At 30.8% G+C, this 27,365-nt stretch overlaps 2 protein-coding genes across 6 annotated transcripts in view; both read right to left on the bottom strand.

Annotated features, from left to right (window-relative positions):
- Window positions 1-13,598, bottom strand: part of LOC135954654 (G-protein coupled receptor Mth2-like) — a 74,902-nt gene extending 61,304 nt beyond the window's left edge. For 2 of the 5 annotated variants that reach the window (XM_065504863.1, XM_065504864.1), the window contains exon 1: window positions 13,284-13,591. The gene's annotated coding sequence lies outside the window, so the exon portion shown is untranslated. Of the gene's footprint in view, window positions 1-13,283 lie in introns of all 5 variants that reach the window. The other 3 variants (XM_065504866.1, XM_065504867.1, XM_065504865.1) reach the window with 3 other exon arrangements.
- Window positions 13,599-18,246: 4,648 nt separating this feature from the next.
- LOC135953910 (G-protein coupled receptor Mth2-like) lies at window positions 18,247-26,666 on the bottom strand. The gene is made up of 7 exons (XM_065503942.1): window positions 26,081-26,666; window positions 19,608-19,767; window positions 19,353-19,541; window positions 19,031-19,285; window positions 18,755-18,908; window positions 18,493-18,687; window positions 18,247-18,426 (listed from the first exon to the last, which is right to left on the bottom strand). Exons 1-7 carry the CDS (start codon window positions 26,573-26,575, stop codon window positions 18,321-18,323), a joined length of 1,554 nt encoding a protein of 517 aa, XP_065360014.1. The 5' UTR covers window positions 26,576-26,666; the 3' UTR covers window positions 18,247-18,320.
- Between the last annotated feature and the right edge of the window lie 699 nt (window positions 26,667-27,365).

Below are 27,365 nucleotides of genomic sequence, written 5' to 3'. Positions count from 1 at the left end.
AGGGGCTTAAGCATCACAACTACCCTCCACATACCTCACAGCGTCTGTCCGCTATGTTATGTGGGGTAAATGACCATCTTATAGAGGTATAAACTGCCAAACACCCCCTTGAAATGTCAAATATAGATGACGGCCCTATGTCCTTGGTCGAGGGTGCTAAAATCTCCAAGGGTAACGTGAGTACTCAGACGGAAGCCAAAGGTCTGAGTGCCACTGGAGCTAATGTGACTGCGACGAATCAGACGAATACCCCGGTCTGGTAGTCGCACCTAACACACCTAACATTTTTTTGACCAGACAGGAAAGATTGACTTTGGACGACAGTGACGACAACCTCTCAGGTCTGAAAGGGTTAAACCTCTATGAGACTGATACAAATGGTGTCCTCTGAGCCGCTAAAAGCGAATGATGACGAACAAAAATTTAACCTAATATACTGAAAGTGCAACTAGGAATCGTTATAAGTAGGAGAAACATTTCTAGACTGATAGTATTGTTAAAAGGAAGCTCGGTTAACATGAGATAAGAGTCAGACTCTTCCCACAGGCCGACGAGGTATCGGGAACTAAACTGACAGACCTTTTTATATATGAAGTATCTCAACAGATAGATATACTGGTCTTCAACTATGTTACCATTAACTTTAACTTGAGGTGGAGTCTAGCACAAAATGGAGTTCTACGGACTCTACTTGATTGGTTACGTTGGCGAAGTTTGACGTTAACCAACCAACCAACCAATCAAGCAAGATCCAGTTAAGCTTTTAGAAAAGGTCAAAGGCCACTATTATAAAATCAGCTATTTGAAAAGGGAAACATGTATGGAATACTTGGCAACTGTAAGTATTAAAGATTTTCAGATTTATGTAATAAATTAAAAAAGCTTCGGTTAGTTTCGTATTTGGCCGTATATTAGATTCGTATTGATTTCAGCATAAAATACCTTTTTGATCGGACTTTATGTATTTTATATTGTTTTATAAGATCAGCACTTGTGGTCAATAGAAAGTAAGATTCTTTAAAATTTTACCTTAACCCTCTAACCCGCAAACTTTAAAAAGCTGAAACCAATTGTTTTAGGGAATTATGACCCAATAAACTCAGAACAGCCATCAGAAACTAATTTGCAAATTATGTTTAGGAACCAGGCGCAAGAAGGTGAAGAGTGCCTCAGGGCATTGTTGCCGGTTTAGGTGTAAAAAACAATAATTATGATACGATTTTATTGAAAAACTAATATAAAATATTTCGAATAGATCGGGCGACTAAAAGTTAGTAAAACTATGATTTAAAAAAAAAATCCCACACAAAATTTCACGTGTTAAAATTATGACATCACTCTCAAAACAGCTGACAGAACAAAAACTAAACGTCAGAATGCATTTCGACCTTCAAGGGAAATAAATATTAAAAAATCTGTAACTAAAGTCACAGTTAAATTTTAAAAAAAATCTTGAGATAATTGGTATTTTTATGCATGCCTTGTGGCACTCTTGCGGGTTAGAGGGTTAACATGAAGTGAAATTCCTTATTGTTGCAAGTGTCTAAAGAAAAATATATATTAAAGACAAATAATTAGATTCTAGAAAAATACATTAGAAAAAAATCCAAAACAATAATATTATTTTAAACATTCTTAGATATTTCCAAATGATCTGTTTATTATCATTATCGCCTGACGTCATAGTTGTGTCTGGACTATTAAGTTTGTTCCAATATTGCTAACTGCCTACAATTTCTATATGATCTTTATGGTATTTCTCCACTAAATAATTATATGAATATCATACGTAAGTATGTAAATGTTGGGATTTTAATTTTCTCCCAAAACTTATTTAAAAACACATGTCATATTTGTGTGACTGTATTAATATTTCTAAACATTGGGTGTTTTTGGGGAATATCGTTGTATTGTTTTTATTTTAATGAAATCATTTCAATGCTAATTTAATTTAACGTACACAAAAAACCAGTTTAATAATTTCAACAGAATTGTGCATTTAGATGACAGCTTTTTAAAGCAAAAACTTTATTTTAAAAATAAAAATAGCTTTTTGTTGTTCATTTCTTATATGTAATTCCTTTGTGAACATTTTGGGATACACACTCCCAACATCATACCAGAACAAATATTGACATACACGAAACGAAAACCAGCTAAAATGACCTGTTTTACCAGACAGAATATACCTGGATATTAGCAAAATATAAATAAAAAATAATGCCCCTTAAGGGCATCCTTACGAGTACAGGCGTCGCTGTGATGCACCCATATTAACCAATTAAATGGTAATGTTAGCACAGTTTTAGGATAGTTTTTGTATAAATAGTAAATATGTTAATAAGCTTGCATAGGGAAAGAGTTATTTAACGAAAATATTTGTTTAAAACATAAGGTTTGTTCACGAAAAAATTTAACATTTGCAAAATACACAAAACAAGTGTCATTTCTTATCAAAATTTGTCAGATAAATATTGAAAAGATATAGAATAATGCACAGACCCCGAAATTCTCATAAAGTAAACACTGAATTCTAGCTTTCGAATTTTTTGTAATTTCGCACACAAAGTCCACATTTTCGCTCAAAAGTACTCAAATTCAATGTTCGAAAATATATTCAAATCTGTGATTTTGGCATTTCTAAACGGCTGGTCCGACCGGGATAAAATTTGACGTCGACGTAGACAAGGACTATTCGAGTTTAAGCTTTTAAAATGGACCCTACAACTTTTTCCGAGTTCTAGGCATTTCAAAATTGAAGTTTCAAAATTTGTCCATACCTTGGTCCGCTTTTTTAAAAATATATGGAGTATTTTTGGACAAAATTTTGTTTGTTAGTTAGACAACTAAATTATAAATAATATACAGAAGATTTCAGACCAATATCAATTATGGATCCAAAAAGTTATGATTTTCAATTCAAAAATAGTAGGTTTTTGCTGTTTTTTGAGCGAAAAGATGACTTAACTCTTTTTTATTAAAAAAAAAACATTTTTTAAGAACATATAACAAGTTTATGTTATTTTGTATGACAACTTTCGGAGAACATTTTGGTATAAAAATCATGTCCTATTTGTCGAATATGTCGCCCCTATGCCCTTCGGAATTTGACCTATTTTTTTTAATCAATATTTTTTCTACACATGTTCTAAAATCCCAAAGCTGGAATCAGAAAGCGGAAAGCAGTTTTAGAAACCTTTATGTGTTCTCTATTTATCCCTAAAGTATTTTCCCAGCCCCGAAGGAAAAAATGTTGGGATTCATACCTTTTGACAAGTTTTTTTACACTTTGTTATTTATAATGAAAAAAAACGATTTTTATCAAAATTTTAATAGGTTTGCAAATATTAGAAACAATTTTATACACATTTATTCCGAACTATTTTTTTTTTGTTTAGACAAGTTAATTTTTGGTCCAACAAAAAAAAAATTCAAATAAATATCTCAATTAGATTCAGAAATATGCCACTTTAAAACTCTGTCCTTCAAAAATATTGCACTTTTAACACGGATGCCATTTCGTCCAACAAAAGTACAATTTTAGCAAATTTGAAAAAATAAAAAAAACAATATCAATCTCTTCTTACTTTCCTACTATACTGCATTTGCAAAATATAAAAATTTTAATTCGTTAAATTTTTATATAAGAAAAGGTAAGCAAAAATGAAAAAAAATTATAAGTTCGTATTTGAAAATCTGAATTTGTAATGCTATGGATAAAAAACCATCGAACAAAATAGTAATGTTGCTTTTAGAAATATTTAGGAAATTTAATTACCTTTGAAATGTAAGTAAGTAGGTTCAAATCCGCTAAGAACTGCTTGAGTTAGAGGCAAATTACTAAAGCAAGATTTTTTTAATTTTTTTGGAAAAAATTCGGCTGGGCCGAATCTTATATACCCTTCACCAATTTATACTTCCAAATCCAAATTTTAAATATTTTGTTTTTTTTTAATTTTTTGTTGAATTGTTATTTTAAAATATTTTTAAAAAATATTTTTTCCGATTTCGACACATTGTATGTCCAACTTACTGTGGTCTTATATACGTCGTTGCAAAGGTCTTTGAAATATCTATCATTTGATATCGATATTGTATATATTAATAACTTAGTAATCCAGATATACATAGGACAAAAGGTTAGGTTTTTTCCTCATATCTCAGCCATTTGTGGACCGATTTTGTTGATTTTAAATAGGAAACTTCTCGAAAGCATGTCTGACAGAATTATTGAAGATTTGGATCCCGATGATATCTGGGGTCTTCAGAAAATTGATTTCAACAGACAGACAGACGGATATGCCTTAATCGACTCCGCTATCTATAAGGACCCAGAAATTATATACTTTATAGGGTCGGAAAATTATATTGTGGAAATTACAAATGGAATGACAAACTTATATATACCTTTCTCACGAAGGTGAAGGGTATAAAAACGATTCTTGGTTTTTAGAAAATCGATGTGCATGAAGGAATTTCGAAAACAATGTAAAAACTGAGACGGTGTAATGTGTATATTATAAGTTTTGTATTTTTATTCCATTATTTACAAGCAAATTATTAAAAATTTCGAATTATATTCATTCCTATAATCGAGAAATTAATCGATCACTAATTAAATAATCTATTATTCGAATAAAATAAAACTCGAATAATTGACAACCCTATTTTACTAACCCATTAATGTAAATGTCAATTCTTAAAAACAAAATAAATCACTTTTCTAATTAATTTATGCATCTAATTTTTTTGGAATTCCAAAAACATCAGATTGTTTATAATTATTTAAATTAAAAAACAAACAAGAAAAAGAAATTATTAATTAAATTATACCTATATTTTTGTTATTGTCTTTATGCATCACATGGTAATTTTGTTGTCTACAATAAACACCAAATGGTTATTCAAGTGTAAACAATTTAATTGTTTTGAATGGAAAAAGTGATCGTAGGTATAGACTCTGTACCACTGAGTATCATCTACTCAAACACAATAGACCATTTGTTTAAAAACATACATAGATTTGTAGATACAGCCAAAATGTTTAATGAAATTATTAATAAATACTTGAATATGGCAGCAAAAAAAAAAAACAAAACACTTGAAACTTGTAGAACGCTTCAAGAAACTTCTTGTCGGATATTTGAAATTTGTTGCGAAAATTTGTTAATACAAAAGTCACAGTAAATGAAAAAGAGCACAGTGGGGAATATAACAAAATATACATATAATAATTTATAGTAATAAAATGTAAAACTCTTTAATATTGATTAATATTTGCGAGAGCTATAAGGACGCAAGTGTTGTTTGGCCGTTTCTCCAGTCCTCTGTGTAAAACACTTAACAATTATCTCTATGTTTTTCACCAATTCAATACAGATTTCAATACACACACACTCGAAAATTATTGATTATCTTAAAATTGCTACTGATTTGCCGCAAGGTATCTGCAAAATACAACCAGAGCAAAAGTCTGCCACTCATTAATGATCGAGTATTTGTATAAAATGTTTGGTTTTTTTTAGAAATCTTTAACACTCTTGTTCATTTAATATTTTTTTAGCAATGCAAGTTTTAAAGCTTTTATGATATTGTTAAAATGTAAATGATAATTTTCATAGTTAATTTCAATGAAATGCTAAAAATAAAATATGTTTTTGGGGAAAAACATTTTCACTTTCAAGTAATAAGGAATTTTAGGAATGTCTTAAGGTAGGGTCACACATGACAAATATTTGACGAAAAAGACGTAACCACTAAATAAAAGACATTAGAATTCTTTTATTTATTTCAAAAACTCATTTTACTTAGGATGATTCAAAACAAAAAAATTAGTTTTATTTTATTTGATGCTGTTTGATCTTACAAAACACTTGTAAGAGTAAACACGTCAAACAAATTTGTGCTAATAAAAGTGGTTCCGCTTCTTTGAGCAAATATTTGCAGTGTGTGACCCTTACCTTTAGAACTAATGACATTGGGAAATTGTTATAATAATTTAACTCAAGCTTATTTTCGGCTTCTTAGATTGATTGTTATATGTAGCAGTATCTTAGAACTGACACATAAAAACTTCAACTTTATTGATTCATAAAATTTGATTACTCGCAACACTGTAATAATTGTAAATTATTAAGGAAATCAATAATAATTACGTGATACAATTTCAGATAATAATATTTAAACGTGATTCATTTCAGTTTGTTGTAACACAAAATTTCGATATTAATAGTTGGAGAATAATTAAAGTGACCAGATAGTTTTAAAAAGTTTTCAAAACAAGGATGATTGTAAAACCTTATTTCGAAGCAAATATTATGAAAATGGTTTAGAACTGTAGAAAAGATTTTAAACTCTGAAACCTGGGGTTTACATACATACCTAAATAACTACGGTCCTGACAAATCGTTCAATATTACACCTCTATCCCGCAAACTTTACAAAGCAAAAAAAAAGTTGTCGTAGAAATTTTTTAGGGTAATTATGACCCAATAAACTCAGAACAGCCATCAGAAACTAATTTGCAAATTAAGTTTAGGAACCAGGTGAAGAGTGCCTCAGGCTTAGGTGTAAAAAAAAAATAATTATGATACGATTTTATTGAAAAACTGAAAAAGAACTAATAAAAATATTTCGAATAGATCGGGCGACAAAAAGTTGGTAAAACTTTGAATTAAAAAAAAAACAAGTAAGAAAGTATGGTCGGTCAAGCCCGACCGACTAAGTAAGTATGGTGGTGTAGGGTATAAAATTGAAATAATTGTAAACTTTGTTTACGCAAACAGTGTATTTTTACTTATTCTAGCGTTTTGTATTAAATTCCCAATTTTCATAAAAGTTGGACTTGGCACGTTTTCATATTAAGGTAAATTTATTTACAAACAAGTAAGAAAGTATGGTCGGTCAAGCGACCATATAATACCCTTAGTGTAGGGAACAAAAACATTTTTCTTTTAAAATTTCAATAATTTATATTTTTGAGTGATTTTCGAAGTTGGGCCTAACATGGGAGCTATGACCAATTATGGACCGATCACCATGTAATTATGTCGTGTGATTTATGTCTATATTAAAGTTAGCTATGTTGAATTTTGTGTGTATACCAACATTTTTAAACGATTTATGCACGTTAAAGTGATTTTCGGAAGTGGGTCTTATATGGGAGCTATGACTAATGATGGACCGATAGTAACAAAATTTGGTGACATGAATTTTGTGTATACAAAACTTATTTGGAGCGGAATTTGTGTAGATACATATATAAATTAAACATTTATGACCGATAAAGTCCAACTTCGGAAGGCCATTTGTATGGGGGCTAGGTGAAATAATGGACCGATTTCAACCAGTTTCAATAAACTTGGTCCTTGGGCCGAAAAAATAATATGTACCAAATTTGATCGAAATATCTTCAAAATTGCGACCTGCACTCTGCGCACAAGGTTTACATGGACAGCCAGCCGACCAGACGGACGGACGGACATCTAAGTCGATCGGTATACTTTTAGGTGGGTGTTAGACTAATATTTTTGGGCGTTACAAACATCTGCACAAACGCATAATACCCTCCTCACTATGGTGGTGTAGGGTATAAAAACATCTAATCTAGAGAATGATCGCATACGAAAATCTTTATAAATAAGTGCATAATAATTTAATTAAGTGATATTAATTAGAGGTGCAGCATTAAAAAATTCTAAACATATTTAAGAAAACAATTTCAAACGATGTCATTTAAGACATTGCGGCAAAATGTGAGAAAACTACAAATCAATTAGTACGAGTGTGATCAAATAGTGCGAAATTTAAAAAAATATCTCAACAAATTAAAGCATTAAGAGAAAAATTTAAAAAAAAACAACAAGGCAGAATTATTTATGTGATTTATTTATAACAAGTGTCTGTTGACAGATATTTAAAAGAATAATCTGTGTCTATGTATAAAAAAACAATAAAAAATTCTTAATAAAAAATAAAATTATTGAGAAATATTGAAATGTTAGTAAAATAAAAACATGTTTGGATTATTTATGACATTTATTTGTAGCAAATGTTTTGAACAGATGACTAAAAAAAAGTGAATAAAACATTTGTAATTTTTTGTTAATATTAACACGTTTTCGCAATTACTGGTTAACTGGTTTCTACATGTTGGTGCAGTTTGTTTTTTTTTTTTTTTTGATACTTCAGCTACAATCTTGATTATAGTAACATAATCACAAGTTTAGGGGAATTACCCATAAACTTAGCCATAACTTTTACATAAATTGTTTTACACTTGACTAGCAGATTTAAGTTTTCAAAGTACTTGGTTAATAGCACCTTATTTACTTAATACTTGCTTTAATAGTTTTATTGAGAGTTTTATTTATAAGTTCCTTAAAAATATGTCTAAAAGTTGTAATTTCAGTGTTTTAGAAATTATTTCCTTAACATTTTTTTCTTTGTGTTTTTTAGCAATATTTTTTATTATTATCATGATCACGCACCCATTATGAAAACACAATAATGCATGTTTCATAAACTTTAAAAAACATTGAACTTAAAAGTAAATAAAAATTTTTATATTTGTTAAATATGTTGCCGGATTATTTAGTTTTGTTATCAACTCATTAAACACTTAAAAGAAAGGTACAAAAAAAATGTAATCATTTTTTAGGGCTCTACATTTAAATGGTAAATTCACTACAGTTGTCATAAGGAATGTGACATTAAATTTTCTCATATTTTGTATGCGGTAAATTTATTAAGTTAAGTTACCTGAAAAAAAATGTATTGAAATTTGGAATATTCTGTGGTAATACGAAATTAAAAGTTCATTAGAAATTTATTATGGTTTGAATTCTATCTAGGTTCAAAGTTTAAATTTTATATAAGAATAGTATAATTCAATAGACTTTAATTTTCAGAGTATAACACCAAAAATTCCTTTCCGAAGGAAAATATACAGAAAATTTAAAAACTTGGGGTATTCACACGGTCTACTATTTGGTTATATTGTCATGTCCTAATATATTTTGATAGTTTAAACAAATTTTTGTTGTGTTTCAAACAAAAAAGTTCTAAACTAGTAACACTATTTGAACTATGTTTATTGTTTTGTTATAAAATAATACTTTTTTGTTTGTTTAAAACACAACAGCAACTATTATAATACATTAGGACATTATGGCAATATGACTAATAACAGACCATGTGAATACCCCAACTATTCTTGAAGCAAGCATATTTTAAAATACATATCCCCAAATTTTGTACATTATTATTTTATTAATAAACCATATTGTAAAGATTATATCATACAATTTTCCTCAAAAATTATCATATTATTTTGAATGTCTATACAGATTTTTACTAATATTTTCTATCAAAATGGAAATATCCTTCGGCATCATTGACATTTCACTCAAGAGAATTTTTAACGTACCCAGCAAAAACTTTGCTGAGAAATAAGGGGAATTTGACGATAAGACTACTTACTATTCTACTGAAAAAAGTATTTATTTTTGTTCGCGATGTCCCAAAATTAATTAGAGCCTCTATTTTGTATGGAAAATAGTCAAGTTTCAAACCTTTTCCCAAGTATTCTTCATACAAATTGAATACTTCGTTTTATAAAATGAGGCTACTAAAATTAAAATCTAAATTTCTTTGTCTTTCTTGTTATGGAGATAGTTTTATTCATTTTTTAATTTTAATTTAGACATATCGAAATGTTTGAAATTAAAGTCTTTATCACAGACCCACGAAAAAGTATGTATGTCTGTTGAAAACACGATAGGGCGGAAACGAAAGGAGCTAGCTGGCAGAAATTTTCCACAAATACTGTCTATTTACAAGGTTTGTTTGGTATTGAAATTGGGCCATATCGGTCCATGATTTCACCTAGCCTCTATACAAATGTCCCCTGGAAAACTGTTTGAGCAGTCATAAATATGTTGATTATGCGGCAATCCTGATAAAATGCTGAACAAATTATGTAGTTCTAAATATAGTTAAATTCCGGCATAACGAACGATATGTTGTCTGGTCCATTCGTGAAACCGAAAAATTCGTTATGCAGCGTGACATTAGGAAATATGACTATTGTCCAAAATTTGTTATATTTTTTAGTTGTTATTAATCGTTCTTCGTTGGTTGACTTGAGGCATTGCTAAGAATTAATAAAGCCTTCACTGAAAGGGATTTCGTTTCTAAAAATTATTCTACCATTAAAAATATCCATTATTTCAATGAAGATAATATTCAACAACACTTTGTTACGAAACGAGCGGAGTTTCTTTGCCTTTCAAACAACAATATTTTTTTTGTTCCACATTCAGTAGTGCAAACCAAAATTGATAGTCTATCGTTCGATAACTTTCTTCCTGGATCACTAGTTTCTCTAGCGTGAACAAAAGTTGTATCCGATATCATTTTCCAATAGATATTAGTTTTATTCCCATTGAGAACAACATCAGGAGTTAGATTGTGCTCAGCTATAAATGTATGCTGATTTTTTAAGAAGTCTTACACCATAGTTTTTATACCCTACACCACCATAGTGGGGAGGGTATAATGCGTTTGTGCAGATGTTTGTAACGCCCAAAAATATTAGTCCAACACCCACCTTAAAGTATACCGATAGACTTAGAATCACTTTCTGAGTCGATGTCCGTCCGTCCGTCTGGTCGGCTGGCTGTCCATGTAAACCTTGTGCGCAGAGTACAGGTCGCAATTTTGAATATATTTCGATAAAATTTGGTAGATAGTATTTTTTCGGTCCAAGGACCAAGCCTATTGAAACTGGCTGAAATCGGTTCATTATTTCACCTAGCCCCCATACAAATGTCCTCCCGAAATTGGACTTTATCGGTCATAAATGTTTAATTTATATATGTATCTCCACAAATTCCGCTCCAAATAAGTCTTATATACACAAAATTCATGTCACCAAATTTTGTTACGATCGGTTAATAATTAGTCATAGCTCCCATATATACCCGCTTCCGAAAATCACTTTAATGTGCATACATCGCTTAAAAATGTTGGTAAACACACAAAATTCAACATAGTTAACTTTAATTTAGACATAAATCACACGACCTAATTTCATGGTGATCGGTTCATAATTGGTCATAGCTCCCATATAAGGCCCACTTCCGAAAATCACTCAAAAATATAAATTATTGAAATTTTAAAAGAAAAATGTTTTTGCTCTTTTACTTAGTGTAGGGTATTATATGGTCGGGCTTGACCGACCATACTTTCTTATTTGTTTTTCAATACAGATGTCACTTGCATGAAAGCCTCTATTATAAAGCTTTTTGGTATTTCTATGGCTCTATGAAAGAAATTCTATTAAATGGAATGTGTTTTTACCTCTGGTCGCAATCAACAATTAAACTTCATCATTATTTAGAGATCAGAACCATATACGTACGTGATAAAAGACCAAAAACAAAAGACGTGTCTCCTAGTTTTGGCCGAAGTCATGCACTTTTTTTATGGGTCCCCAAAGATTTGGGGCCTGGTGATATTTTTGCAAAAAAGTTATAATTTTCTCAGGCTCATATCTTGCAAACAGTTCGGAATTTTGATTTACTCTCTGAGACAAAGTTGTAGCCATTAGTCATAAAGAACAAAAATTGTGAACATATAAAATCAAAAAAACTTCATCTTCAAGTTCAAAATCGCAAAAAACTTTAAAAGAAAATAATTTTTGCACCGAGTCATTACATGCGATTAAAAATGGATCCATTACGGTAACCCGAAGCGTAAGTGATCGTATGTGAAGCCCGGCCAACCAGCCGAATCGACACCAAAGCCAAATATCCATGGCGCCAAGGCAATTCTCTGTATTTGGTGGAACCAAAAGGATCCTATCTATTTGAAGCAAATATTTGCCGAAAAAAAGAATATGCGGCCAGACATGAAACCGTAATATTCCATAATAACAACGCTCGGAGACATGTTGAAATACCTGGTAAAAAGTATTTAGAATGAAGTGGTTGAGAAGTTTTGCCTCACCCGCCTTGTCGTCCAGACTTAGCCGAACACTATTTGTTTCGATCGATGCAGAAAGCTCTCTCAATGATACGCTTTACCTTAAAACAGAGTATCCGAAATTGGCTTGATTCGTTCTCGGCCATAAAAGATGAGCAGTTCTTTTAGCTCCAAATCCATATCTTGCCAGAAAGATCGGAAAAAGTCATAACTAATAATGGCTAATACTTTAAATAAATTAATATTGTAAAAATTTTTGAAAATAAATGCTAAAAATTTTTTATTTATAAATTATGAAACTATATTACACCCAAAATAAAGCGATGGAAAACGTCTATTTCAAATATGATCGAAATCAAAAGTAAAGGTTCAAAAATATTTGTTTTTATTGAAATTTTGCGTTTCGTCCCTTTTATTTTTATCATTTGTGGCCAAATAAATCAAAAGAGTAAAGATTCAAAAATACTTCATTTTTATTATCGAAATTTTTCGTTTCATTCCATTTTTTCTCAGTATATAATGTTGGTAAAAGTCACGTATCAAGAGAGTACAAATATTGATCTTAAATCAAACCAAATCAATTTCATCTACATATTTTATATTTTTAATAATTTTTCCTAGAAACGTAAAAAAATATTTTGTATTTATTAGTAGAATTTTAACTTCAGATAAATATTCCAAGAGATCAGAAGATTAAACTATAGTCAAAATTAACCCTTTGATGGACTTTGGTTCAAAATAAAGCAAATTTTTTAAACACTTAAAAACACTGTCTAATTAAAATGTTTGCAAACATTTTTTTTAATAAAGTAACATTATAAATAAACCATCATTTTATAAATCAACGTTAAAAATTACCCTAAATTTTGTTTTTGGACAATTTTTCCCCAATAGCATAAAAGGGTTAATTTTAAAGGTTTCTTTATATTCTGTTTTTTTTTATCAGTTTCTTACCATTTACTTAAGATTATGAATTGTCAAAGTAATAATAAAAACAACAAAAAAAAACTTACAAATAGTAAAAAAGCAACAACAAACAACAGCCAAAACGAAAACAGTAAATGTCAATAAAAAGAAATCCAAACACCATCAATGTGTCACATTAATAAAAACGCACAGCAACAACAAAAATTGGCATTATTGACAACAAAATAAACAGCAAAAGGTAAAACAAATAATTATTAAAAACAAACTTTTAATATAAAAATAAAATATTAATAAATAAAACACTTATGATTTATCACATAATTTTTACGACAATTTAATTTATATTTTTTTTTTAATTTTAAACAACATACTTTTTCCAATTTTAAATTTTTAGCAAAACATAACGTTTACGCACATTTTCTTTATTAAAATAAATATTTCTTTTTTTTATTAAATTTTGCCACAATTTCACTTAAAATATTTGTTTATTTTAAATCAACACTAGGTAGGTATTCTTAAAATTATTTTTTTCTTGTTGAGTTTTTAATTGTTGTTTTCAAAAACGGTTTAACAAATTCCATTTGTATTCATACGAATTATTTATAAACAAATCAATTTATTAACGAAAATTATTTAAATAAAATTTAAGTGTATTTTAACAGGCTTCATGTTTTTTCTTTTTCAATTTTTATATTTTGGAGAAACAAATGACCGTTTAGTTGAAATGCTCCGCATAAACTAAACTAAGCTAAAAGTGTATAAAAATAAACTAGAAAAACAGCAACAGTTGTTGCTGGCTGCTCCAACCAAACCAGTCAGTCATTCCCTCAGTTATTCATTCATGCATTTGCTAATTTTGTGATCGAACCAAAATCCAACCAAACCAGCTAGACTGTTAACCATGGCACCACCGAACAACAACGAACTGTAAATGTTGTATTGTATTGTTAGGTTGTTAGTAAATGTTTGAAGCTCCATTCTCCACTGTGCAGAGTTGTTGTTGTTGTTATACCCTCCACCATGAGTGGCAAAGGTATATAAGTTTGTTATTCTGTTTGTACTTTTTACATTTTTCATTTGCGACCCCATAAAAAATACATACATACATATTCTGGATCGTTATGGATAGCGAAGTCTGTCTGTGGAAATCAACTTTCCGAAGCCCCCAAATAACTTACATATATGATTCATACATCAATATACCCGCTATATACCGGGTTCGATTGCTATTTAAAATCCGGTTGCTATTTAAAATCCAAAATTACCTATTTTTGTATCTATATCTGGATTATTAGGTCATTAATATAGACAATACGGATATCTAATGATAAAAATTTCAAAGACCTTTGGATCGACGTATATAACGCTATATTAAGTCGGACCTACAATGGTTCAAAATCGGGAAAAATATTTTTTTAACTCGAATTTTTTTCATAAAAAAATATTTAGTTATAAAATTTTTTTCATTAATAAATTAATTTTTTTTTAAATTTTGGAAAAAAAAATTAATTTTTTTACCAACAAATATCAAAAATTTTAGGTGACAAATGTATAATTTGCTGAAGTGTATATAACATTCGGCACAGCTGAATATAATGCTCTTACTTGTTATCTCTCAATTCGTTTTGGTCAATTTTGTTATTTATTGTTGCTTTTGCCAATAACAATAATATATTCGAGTTTGCAATGATGACGACAGGCGACAAAGCAACGACTATTTTTAGCCTATTTGTTTTAAAATTAAAAAAAAGAATTATTGAATATAGCATATAATCATTTTACCAGACTCGGACCAAAATGTATTTAAATTTGGAATTACCTATAGGACCCCTATTGAAAAAACTTTTTTAACTTTTTTTTTTTAAATGGGACCTTTTTTTCTTAAAATAAAGCTTAGATCTTTTCCTTGAACACCTATTTGGTCGCTTAGTGGGATGCGAGTTGGATATCTATCAAAATAAATATTTTGTAATTCAAAACATACAATTTTTTACTTTTTTTGCAAAATCAAAAACCTTGTTGACTTTATCGATCAAAATAAATGTTTTAACACAAAAATTGTATGTCTTGAGTTATAAAACATTTATTTTGATATATATCCCACTCGCATCCCACTAAGCGACCAAAACCATCTTAAAGGAATAGACCTAAGCTTTATTTATAGAAAAAAAATTACAAAAAGGGACCATTTAAAAAAAAAATCAAAAAAGTTTTTGATTTTGCAAAAAAAAAAAAATCAAAAATTGTATATCTTGAGTTACAAAATATTTATTTTGATATACATATATCCCACTAAGCGACCTAAAATATCTTAAAGGATGGACCTAAGCATTCTTTTGACTAAAAAAAAAAATTTAAAAAAGGGCCCATTTTGAAAAAAAAATTCGAAATTGCAAAAAAAAAGTCCTGAGTTAAACAATTTTTATTTTGATAGATATATCACTCACATCCCACTAAGCGACAAAATAGGTCTTAAAGGAAAAGACCTAAGCTTTCATTTGAGCAAAAAAAATTTTAAAAAAGGGCCCATATTGGAAAAAAATTTCGATTTTGCAAATTATTTATTTTGATAGATATGCAACTCCCATCCCACTAAGCGACGAAATAGGTGTTGAAAGAAAATATTAGTGCTATTAAGGGTTAATTTTAATTTTTCTGCTGTTTTTATAAATACTAGACTTTGTGTTATATTTTTCTTAAGTTTTATCAAAATCGGCCTAAAAATAAATAACATTTCGCTATGCTTCCATGAGAAATTCAAAATATTGAAAAAATTGATCTTTGACCTTCACGATTTAAGGGGACGGTCAAAATTCGCAATTTTATTTTTTTTGGAGCACTCTAATGTACATTGCACAGTGGGCGATCTGAAAAAAAGTGGAAATAAATCTGTAACTTCTAAACGAATAGCACGATTTTAATAAAATTTCCCATGGCCATAGAGTAGGTGTTGATAAGATTAAGTTTTGAATTTGGGCTTATAACACCAAGGGGGGCCGAGCCACAATGCCCCAAAGTGGGGCACCTCGGGTATAAATGATGCCAAATTTTTGTTTGCGATCCGATTTGAAAGATTTTTATATATATGGAATCTACTTGACGAGATCTACATTGCTTTAGCCATATATTATCTCTTATAGTTTACGTGTTATTCGCATTTGAAAAGTCAAATTTTATTTTATTTACCTACCTTGGTCTGGTTTTTTGCTAATAACGGATGCAGTTCTTACCCGATTTTCTTGAAATATAATTTTTTGAATTAACAAGACATGTAGTAATAATAGTAGGAAAGAATTGTTTAAAAACATCTACTGAGTCAAAAGTTATGTGCATAAAGTCGTTTTTTCGCCATTTTTTTCGAAAAAAGTACTTACATTAATTTTAAATTATGCAGAAAATAAGAAAAATATAAATAGTGTATTTATATTTTGAAAGGCAACATTTCGGGAAATATTATAAAAGCAAAATAATATCAAAATTCGTATTATTGCGTGGTCCAGAGCCTTCTGAAGTAGACCTATTTTTTATATAAATTTCAACTTTAGACAACATTTTCTCAAATCGCATAGATGCTTTCAAAAAATTAAGACCTGTTTTGTGTGTCCCAATATGTTCTTCAATATTGTGCAAAGGGATTTCATAGCCCCGTGCATGGTGCCTTCAATAAATCAAAAAATCTAAAAAATCCCAATTTTGGGATTTTTGGAAAGTTTTTTGGTCATTAACAATTCACAAATATCTTTTTCAAATTTTTTAATATAAAATTTCATTAAAAACGATTCATAAAAAAAACTTTTATTGCATTTTAAAAATTAAAATTTTCCAAAAAAAATCAGCAATAATTTTTTATTCGTATATTTTTGAAAAAGTCTTCTATAATTTTTTTAATTCTTAAAAATTTTGTACATTTTTGAAAAGAGGACATAATTTCCTACACGTTGATATACAATAAGTATATCTTTTCTTTTCCGCTAGTCTCATTAATGGCTTCAAAATACATAACTCACATTAATTAGCTTCATGTTGTAGTGTTCAGCGGTATTTGGTTATGCAGCAGTCTGCAAGGCACTGCAAAAAAATGTATTACAAAACGGCAAGATTTTATAATTTTCTGTTTGTTGTTGATTTTGAATCCATAAATTTGACTAGTGGAAAAGACAAGATATATATATGTATTATACAATTTTTAAGAATTAAGAAATTTATAGAAGTCTTTTTGTAAAAATATGGGAACAAATTTTAAGATTTCATTAGGGGATCTTTATCTTTTGTTTATAAAATCAAAAATTGGGGACAGATTTTAATCATTTAGAGCCATGGTAGGCGTTCATATTGTTCAGGTTACGAAGATTTTCGTCAAACAACCCGAATGTGAACAAAAGAGCGTAAAAATACACACAATTCATTCAGTATCTTTATGTTGTTGTGGATATTTTATTTTTTACCCAAAATAGCACACAAATTAAATGCATATTTTTGCCTACCAATGATTTAGAGCAGTGGTACGCAAAAAGAGGCATTTAATTTGTGTGCTCTTTTGGGTAAAAAATAAAATATCCACAACAACATCAAGAAACTGAATGAATTGTGTGTATTTTTACGCTCTATTACGCTATTTTGTTCACATTCGGGTTGTTTGACGAAAATCATCGTAACCTCAACAATATGAACGCCTACCATGGATTTAGAACATTGTTAACCAAACTCTCACAACAATAGATTTGCTTCGTATTCTAGTGTTACGATGTGTGTACACTGAACCAAATTTCTTATGAAAATATCCTTCACTGGCAACACTTGTAAAATAATTCATATTCGTTTTTTAATTTCGGTTTCACTTGTATAAGAAACTCACACATAGCAGGTGCCCGCGGGCGTTCTGCTGGAGACCAATGATTTAGAGCTTGTTTTGTTTGGAACTTTATTTTCTATACGCACAGAAAAAATTAACGGCGTTTCAAGCTGTTTTAAAAACAAAAATTTCGAAATTTTGCTAAAAAATAATTTTTTGTTTGTCAAAAAAAAATTATATTTCTAAAACTGCGAGATTAAGAACATGTTAAGTCCATCTTAAAGGTAATTTTATTGCGCAATTTCGGTTTTTCATTTTATAAAATAAACTAAACCGTTTTTGAGTTACGCGAATATATGTATGTTGTGCAATCTCCTCCATTTTCGAAATAACGGTATATCTAGGAAATACGAGCTAACCTAAACAAACGGTTAGCACTACTGAATTCAGCGTACACGAGTTAGTTTAACCCACCGGGTGCCCCACTTGACAGTTTTTTCAACAACTAGCACAGTGTTATTATTAATAGTAAAGTTCATAAATTAGTTTGTTAATATTTTCACATATTTGTTATTGACTGCTTAACAATATTATATGTATTAACAATTATGGAAATCTAAGGCGTTATTGCGGATTCAACGGAACTTGAATTTTGTAGTTTCGAAAAATTAGTGGTGGATGTACAGACACTTCTTCGCGGCATATCAGGATCCTTTTGAAATCTTTAAAATAGAAGACAATATAAATTTATTCAAATTTAATAAAACATTCATAATTGTATATTATACTTCTTATTCAATAGCTTCAAAACATTTGGTTTCAGCACAAACAGCGAAAATATCAAAATTCCCTGAATGGCATTGCCAAAATCGGAGAATACAAACAAAAAGTCCCATTCTTCATATTCACGCATACAGTAGGATATAATATCGAAAAGCCATGAAATGCCCATGATTAGGAACAAACGCAAAATGACAATTGCACTGTGCGAGAGAGAGACAGATATGTTTTGAATTTGTTTTTAATATTGGTTTTGCTAATAATACTCACTTTTCTTGATAGAATTTCTCTTTGTGTGAAATTCTGGCCATATCACGCCTCACTTTATAGATTCTAGCCGTTACATGACCAAAGGTTACAAAATTGAAAAGTAAAATGACTAGATTGGGACCATAAAAGTAAATTGCGGCCGACCATTTTTCAGCTGAAATGGATAAAGGGTTTTTATTATACTATGTCCATTCTTCAAAGTGAAATTTTTATTTTATCCAAGGTTTAAACATTATATTTGTCATGGGTTTTATAACTTATTTCCGTTTTACTTACTATTCAAGAAACACATTTCCACACCAATTCCCGGCTTATAAATCTCATCTATATTCGGAGATAGTTGTATATAAATAATGCAAAATGTTGCCAGGCCAGCACTCAACCAGGCATACAGGGAATACACAATAAACTGTTTGCGATTCTTTCTCGAATTCAACTCAACATTGGTTTCTTTGAAATTCTTCCAAATGTCATAACATAAAACGCTCAACCATAAAAAGGCCGCCATAAAGAAAAAGTAAGAAGTGAATCCTTAAATAGATATCATTACATTAATTAAAAATTAACGAACAAAGTTTATCAATACGAAATAACTCACCCAGTAAACTGCACGGTATAACATCAAAAATTAAATTCGAGACAGTTACAAAACTAATAATGGCATAACCCATGGTCAATGAGAAAAGATAACAAATCAATAGTTTACCACGCAGATTTCCTCTCAATTCCTTTAACACTAAATACACCAGTATGGTGGGTATTAGAAATAATACTGAAATTATCATGGCTGAAATAAAACTCATTTGAATTTAGTTTTCCAAACTTACAGCAAAATAAATTTCATTTGCTTTACCATATGTATTTAATAGCATTTTCCAGGAGCCTACATTCACAATGGGACAACTGAATGGAGTTAGTACGTATTCCATAGAATCTTCGGGCAAGTGTGGTGAATAACAATAGTTCAATGTATTGAGACTTGATTTATCAGTCGCAATATATAAAGTTCCGTTCTGAAAATAGTAATGTACAAAATTGATAAATATGTATATTGCAAGGCATAGAGAAATATACATAGAGCGGAGGAAGAGAGAAATTTCAATGGAAAAAACAAGTAAGAAAGTATGGTCGGTCAAGCCCGACCATATTATACCCTACACTAAGTAAATGAGCAAAAATATTTTTCTTTTAAAATTTCAATAATTTATATACGTGAGTGATTTTCGGAAGTGGGAATTATATGGGAGCTATGACCAATTATGGCCCGATCACCATGAAATTAGATCATGTTATTTATGTCTCTATGAAAGTTATTTATGTTGAATTTTGTGTATATACCAAAGTTTTATGCACGTTAAAGTGATTTTCGGAAGCGGGTCTTGGAAACTATGACTAATTATGCACCGATCGTGACAAAATTTGGTGACATGAATTTTGTGTATACAAAACTTATTTGGAGCGGAATTTGTGTAGATACATATATAAATTAAACATTTATAACCGCTAAAGTCCAATTTCGGGAGGACATTTATATGAGGGCTAGGTGAAATAATGAACCAATTTCAGCCAATTTTAATAGGCATGGTCCTTGGGCCGAACAAATAATATGTACCAAATTTTATTGAAATATCTTCAAAATTGCGACCTGTACTTTGCACACAAGGTTTACATGGACAGACAGACGGACGGACATCGTTTAATCGACTCAGAAAGTGATTCTAAGTCGATCGGTATACTTTAAGGTGGGTGTTAGAATAACTTTTTTGAGCGTTACAAACATCTGCACAAACGCATAATACCCTCTCCACTATGGTGGTGTAGGGTATAATTACTCTCTTTTCATACGGGTGATACATGAATTAAGTTTTTGACAACAGACTTAGGTTTTTTGCTCTCAGTTAACTGTCTAGTTGTCATCTATGTTAAAAGGATGATCGTCCATTTGTATATGAAACTATTTTCAAATGTACCCATGACTTCGAAGCAATTATTTGGGCTGGACAAGGGCAGTTTGATGTCTGGGGTCATTGTAGTATAAGCGCTAGTCCAGAAACATCAATATGCCATCCGGGATAAGAATTGCAAACATCAAGATGCTTTCTATAAAGTTTACTCACTGATGATCTGCCTCTAAATCAGTGGTGCCCGAACACATACCATCAAAGCTTTGGTTGTGTTGGTAAAATAGCGGAGAATTTGATTTGATTTTGTTCTGTGAGCTGAAATCAAAGCAACAAACACATGATCATTATAAGAACAGCGGTGAATTTGATTTGATTTTGTTCTCTGAGATGAAAACAAAGCAACAAACACATGATCATTATAAAAAAAACGTCAGCAGAATTTTCTTGCACCACTGCTCTAAATGCATACAAACTTCAATTGACACAAGATCTGCAGACCAATGAACATGCACAGCGACTAGAGTTTCTTTCAAGGGATTATTGGACATCAGCAAGTGGATGCTGGTTTTTGTAGCAAAATCTCCTTAGCAATGAAGCAAATTTGCACCTTGATAGCTTTGTTAGTCATCAAAACTGTCGCTTTTGGGGTTCAGAGAACAACATGTCATTGTCGAACAGCAAATAAATGATTTGATTTAATACCATTGAATTTCTTTTTATGGGGTTTTCTGAGATCAAAGGTCTTTTTTTAACAAGACTACAACCACTCGTGGTCAATATTTCATTTTCATTACAGCTTTGAATCTAATAAACATTGTGGTATCCTTTCTGATCAAACACTTTATCAGTTTAAGGACACGTACTTAAGCTTGTCTCATCCGTATTAAATTATGTTCATGGATGCCAAATTGGTGGATTGGGATTCGCTTTAAATACATCACTTAAATGTCTGACAAAAATCAATGCCTTATCCTTGCCATATTTAGATTTGATAATCTTTCAATGTAACTCTTATTTCTGCGATCCTCTTCCAAATATAGGGCTCTCTTCAGTTTCCTGGAAGCGATGGGCAGCCACTGCTGATCAGCAGGTGATCTATTTTGTTGTTACTCTCTTGTGTTTTTTTTTTTCGAGATAAAGTCATTCCATATCTGAATTAGAAATAAAAATTTGTTTGTTAAAGTGGAATTTGGAACTTCGAATGATCGAAAAGCGAAAGTATTAAAGACGTGAATTTCGAAAACGAAGTATTTATCTATTTCTTCCTCTCTTGTGTAGATGCAGTTGCTTATATATTTAAATTTAAATTTTAGCCACTTTTTTTATAATACTTACAATTTATAGGAGATTTTTCCTGTAGTAGGAAAAAATAAAAGGGGAATGATTGGAAGAAATATCCTATGATACTTCCGTTGATATTGAATTTCTGGAATTGGGAAAGTCTATAAGATCAGACTTTTGCTAGTAAGTAGGTTAACCAGGAGAATATAATCTAAGTATTTTATGTGATCAACTAGCGATTTTAAAAAAATCAACTCTTTTGAAGATTTTTAAGCAAGATTGAAGGTTCAGATACCACAAATGGAACGATCATTGGACCCAAGTGAGTTGTACTAGACGAAGGTTTTGGACAGCTGCCTGATTTCCTAATCTAAGATTGAAGATGCCATATATGGGTGTTAGACTTTGCAGACTGAAATGCTTCACATATCTTGTTATATTTCAATTATTAATCTCCATAATTGAAATCAATGCCAAAGAGAGTTACAACATTTCAACTGGTTGTGTTGACTGAGAAGTCAGATGAAAAGGCCGTTCTTTGAGATCTCAGTTGAACCAGATATACTCTTGTCTGCAGCGAAAGAATGTTTTTTGTTGGATCTGGTGGCCAATTTCCAAGTACAATATTCATGCAAAATCCAGTTACTGCTGTATTTTCGTTCCTGCAAAGATATTTCCAGACATGTCTCAGGTGGAGAATCCAAAGTGCAACATTTTTTTCTGGAAAACCTAGGTAGTTTAATTCGGCAGTCATCTGAAGCAAAACTCATGTGGGTATCAAAGCTCATTAGGTACAGGTTTGATTCCATTTTGAGTGTCGAGTTCATAGAGGTGTGAATAGTTTCTAAATTACAAGTGGAAATAAAATCTTACTAACATATTTTATTTTTAGAAGCCCCTCCCCCTGAAAAGGAGGTTAACATTATGGTAAAGATCAGGCAGCCCGCCACCCCCTGCTAAAAAAGGTAGGAATCAAAGAAATAGCAAGGTTCCACACCAATACTCCAAATACACAGAGGGCGTTGTTTCTAGACAACGACAGATGGCAGCCCCATTATCCTAGACCAGCTACAGCAGACCTATCATATACTTAGCTGGAACAACAACCGATTAACGAAACTGATATAAAATAACAATAGACTCAGGATATTCCTATAACTAGGACAGTGCAATCTACATGGGAAATACGCAAAACAAATCGTATCGACTTTCACCTGTATTTCTCAAATGGATTTCCACATATTTGAAAACCAGACATCAATGTGTATTGTTCAGAGACTATAAATCAAAAAATATTCCAGTTATATCTGGTGTTCCTCAAGGTAGTCATTTGGGTCCAGTATTATTTCTAATATTCATTAATGATCTACCATCCTGTATTAAGAATTCCAAAATGTTAATGTATGCCGATGATGTTAAGCTCTTCCTTAGCTTAAATCAATCTAACCAATGTTCCTTACTTCAAGCTGATCTGGATAATTTCAACCAATGGTGTAATAAGAATTTAATGGATCTGAATTTGAAAAAATGTAAACAAATGACATTCTACAGACGAAGTCCAGTAATCTGTAGATACTCGATCAATGATCATCAACTTGATAAAGTTGAGATATTCCTTGATCTTGGCGTATTACTTGATAATAAATTATGTTTTAACTCTCACATTTCACAAACTATTAACAAAGCCAAAGGGGTATTAGGTTTCATCAAACGCTGGGGAAAAGAGTTTGATGATCCTTATGTCACAAAGCAATTGTTTACGTCACTTGTGAGACCAATTTTAGAATATGCTAGTGTTGTCTGGGATCCGCAGTACGATACCTATATAAGGAAAATTGAATCCGTCCAAAAACAATTTCTTTTATTTTGCCTTCGCAAACTCCCATGGAATTCAAACATTAATTTACCATCATATGAAAGTCGATTAGCACTCATAAAACTCCCTACTCTAAAAAGTAGAAGAATATATATGAATATCTCATTCATGGTTAATTTACTGAATGGAACAACTAATTCGGAATTCCTACTTCGTAAAATCGAATTCATAGTTCCAAATCGATCAACAAGGAATTATATCCCACTTAAGATCCAATATTTCCGTTCAAATTATGCAAACTTTGATCCAATGCATAGAGTTAGTGCTCAATTCAATAAATTCTATCATCTTATTGACTATTCGACTGATCCTAACGTCATCAAACGGAGTATTCATTTATTAAACTGATGACATTTAAACTTTGTATTTTTAAATTATACTATAGTAAATACATTTTAATTAAGATTTAAGAATTATGCTAGCCTGTAAGAGATTGTAATTTCATTGGCGTTTAAAATAAAATAAGATGGAGATGCTTTGTGAAAGCCAAATGCTCCCAAGAGGAGTAATGGAGAAAACAATATTTTATTGGCAATGAAGATTAACTTCAATGTCCCTATGTTCAGGAACACAGATAAAGGCGACCGACTAATTTTATTCACATGCTGTACAAATTCAAAGATAGAGCGACTGCAGAAACTGCTAAATTTTAGTGAAAATTTTGATTATGTTTTGTGAGAGAAGCCCTTTCAAAAAATTTTATTTTGTATAGTAAGGAGTGAGATCGAAAAATTCTTAACATACATATATGTTTATAAAAAAGAAACCACTAAACTTACAGCTTTAATTTTTTTTTTATTTGATTGAAATTATTATTACAATTTACAAAAAAAATTATTTTTATAGTTTTAATCACTAGTGATGAAATTTTGAACCTTTTTCGGAAACCCTTCCATTAACGTTTTTATAGTGCTTTCTGTCACTTTGCTCGAACATGTAGTCCATCTCCGTTTAAAATCTACCACACTTTTGGACACCTTTTTTGTACTCTTCAATTCTCTTTTAACAAGAGCCCAATATCTCTCCACTGGCCTTAGCTCCGGGCAGTTTGGAGGATTTGCCTCTCTTGGTACAAATACCACATTATTGTTCTTGTACCACTCAAGGGCTTGTTTGCCATAGTGACAGGATGCCAAGTCAGGCCAAAAATAAGTGGACACATTATGAAGTCTTATGAATGGAAGCAGCCTTTTTTGTAAACATTCCTTGATGTAAATTTCGGTATTTATAGAGCCCGTTGTAACAAATGAGTGGCTTCTTTTGCCGCAACTGCATATTGCTTGCCATACCAAGAACTTTCTGGGAAATTTTGTCTGTTTTTGGGTCCTAAACTTTTCTTCAACATTCCCTCGAGCATCAGCAACATAAAATTTTTGACCTGGAAGTTGCGAAAAATCTGCCAGAACATACGTTTCGTCATCCATTATGCAGCAAGAATATTTTTTTATAAAACTTGACTTCAATTTCCGTGCTCTGTTTTTGGCCTCTAAATTTTTAGTAGCGTTCCTGTCAGGAACTTTTTGAGCCTTGTATGTTTTTAAACCTGCATTAGCTTTAACTTTTCGTACCAAATAGTCCGAGCACTGAGCTAACCGGGCTGCTTTCCTACCGGATGTGTTGGGAGCTCTTTTGAAAATGCGTTCTATTTTTTTGGCTTTAGAAACATCATGTGGACCATTCCTTCTACCTGAACCAGGTTTTCTATCAACTGACAAGTTCTCCCGGTACTGTTTAATAACATTGGAAACAGTTTGACGGCAGACCTTTGTATGCTTGGCCAACTTTTTGTAAGACCAAGTTGGGTTTTGTTGAAAATATTTAATAATTTCAGTACGCACTTTTTTCTGGTCACTCATTTTAATCAGATTAACAAAAAAATTAATATAATTGACATTACACATAATAACTGACATGTTTTTCAAAGGTAACTTGATCAAAAAAAAATTCAAATAATACTTGGGTTAAAAAATGTAATGAAAAACGTGTGTTAAGAATTTTTCGATCTCACTCCTTAGTATTATTACAACACAATTTCTTTATTTTTCCTTTGTTAGCCCTGTAGTGTCATATTCGTTTTATTTATAAAACTACTCTGATTTCTTTTTGTTTTTATTTCACCGCAAACTCTATTCTTTTAAACCAAGTAAAACCCACATTATTTTAAAAATATTTCCCATCTTTGACGCATCTTGAAAGCATCAGCTACAACAATATTTATACATATTTATTGATTTTCCATATATTATCAAACACCCTTAAACTTACCTCCAGCAACATCCAGTCATCGAGCTTATCATCTAGGGCCTCTGGCATTCTGCAAGGTAAACCCACTTGAGGGGTGAAATGTTTGAATAGATTCACTATTTTAGATTTGCCATTTTCCCGTTCAATAGGCAATTTCCAAGAAACTTGCATATCCGGAGTTATTTTTTCGCATTTACTCTTATTCCCCGTGTCCTCAAAATATTCATCCACTTTGCAACACAATTTCACGCATGGTCGGTCCTCACAAACACAACCTCTTAGATGCTCGGGAACTGTTTCCCGGGCCTTTAGAAATTTCAAATGATAATCATATAACTGCTGTTTTTCGGGAGGTATTAAAATGCCTTCATACACATAGGATCCGTTTTCGTATTTATGTTGATCTGTTAAATTAACTGTGTTTTCAAAGGGACATTTTTCGTCTTGACCTGATGTGGCTGGAACGTTATTATAAAGTTGACAAGTTAAAAGAGCCAAGTATATTGAAAAATGCATTTGAATTATAAAAATTTATTTAAATGTTTTCAATTCAATTGTTGTATTATTATTAATTTTTTTCCTTTCGCAACGATATTATTTTCTTAAATGTTTCTCAAAGACTGATTTGAGTATCGTAACTACAATTTTATTATTTGCAAAACGATATTGTTTTCTTTATTATATTTACAAATGTAAAACAGAAATAGTTGGAATTTAAAATCCCTTAAGAACAATAAAATACCACAAGTACCACAGACGAACCGAATGTAACCAAGTAAATACCTACATATGTGTAGGTAATACTTAGCCAGCTGATCTCAAATAGCATCAAATATTGGATGTCAAAATGTACGTCGTCAAAAAATTGCTGTTGATGTAATATATAATATAAGAACTGATTAAAAATAATTGAAAACAAAGTTATTTAAATTTTAGCTTCAATTATAGGTATTTCTGTAGACATATTTTAGCCTCAGTTGCAAGTCTTTTTGAAATCATATTTTTGCTTTAACCGTAGGTCCTTCTGTGGTCATATATTAGCTGCAATCATAGGTATTTCGTAGGCCATTCATAGCTTCAGCCATAGGTCTTTCTATAGTAGTATTTTAGGTCTTTCTATAATATTTGTTTAGCCTCAGTTGTAGGTCTTTGTGTAGTCATATTTTAGTTTAAATCGTAAGTCTTTCTGTAGTCATATTTTAGTGTTTTTGCACGACCCGACGAACCTGTCACAGATGGTCTTTAGAAAGATAAATGCCTTAGTTCGCACGTCTGTACTCCGAACTTGAACTCTTTCTTTCCAGGT

Source organism: Calliphora vicina, chromosome 3 (genome assembly GCF_958450345.1).
Source record: "Calliphora vicina chromosome 3, idCalVici1.1, whole genome shotgun sequence".
Taxonomy (NCBI): domain Eukaryota; kingdom Metazoa; phylum Arthropoda; class Insecta; order Diptera; family Calliphoridae; genus Calliphora; species Calliphora vicina.
This window is presented reverse-complemented; position numbering and strand designations above follow the sequence as displayed.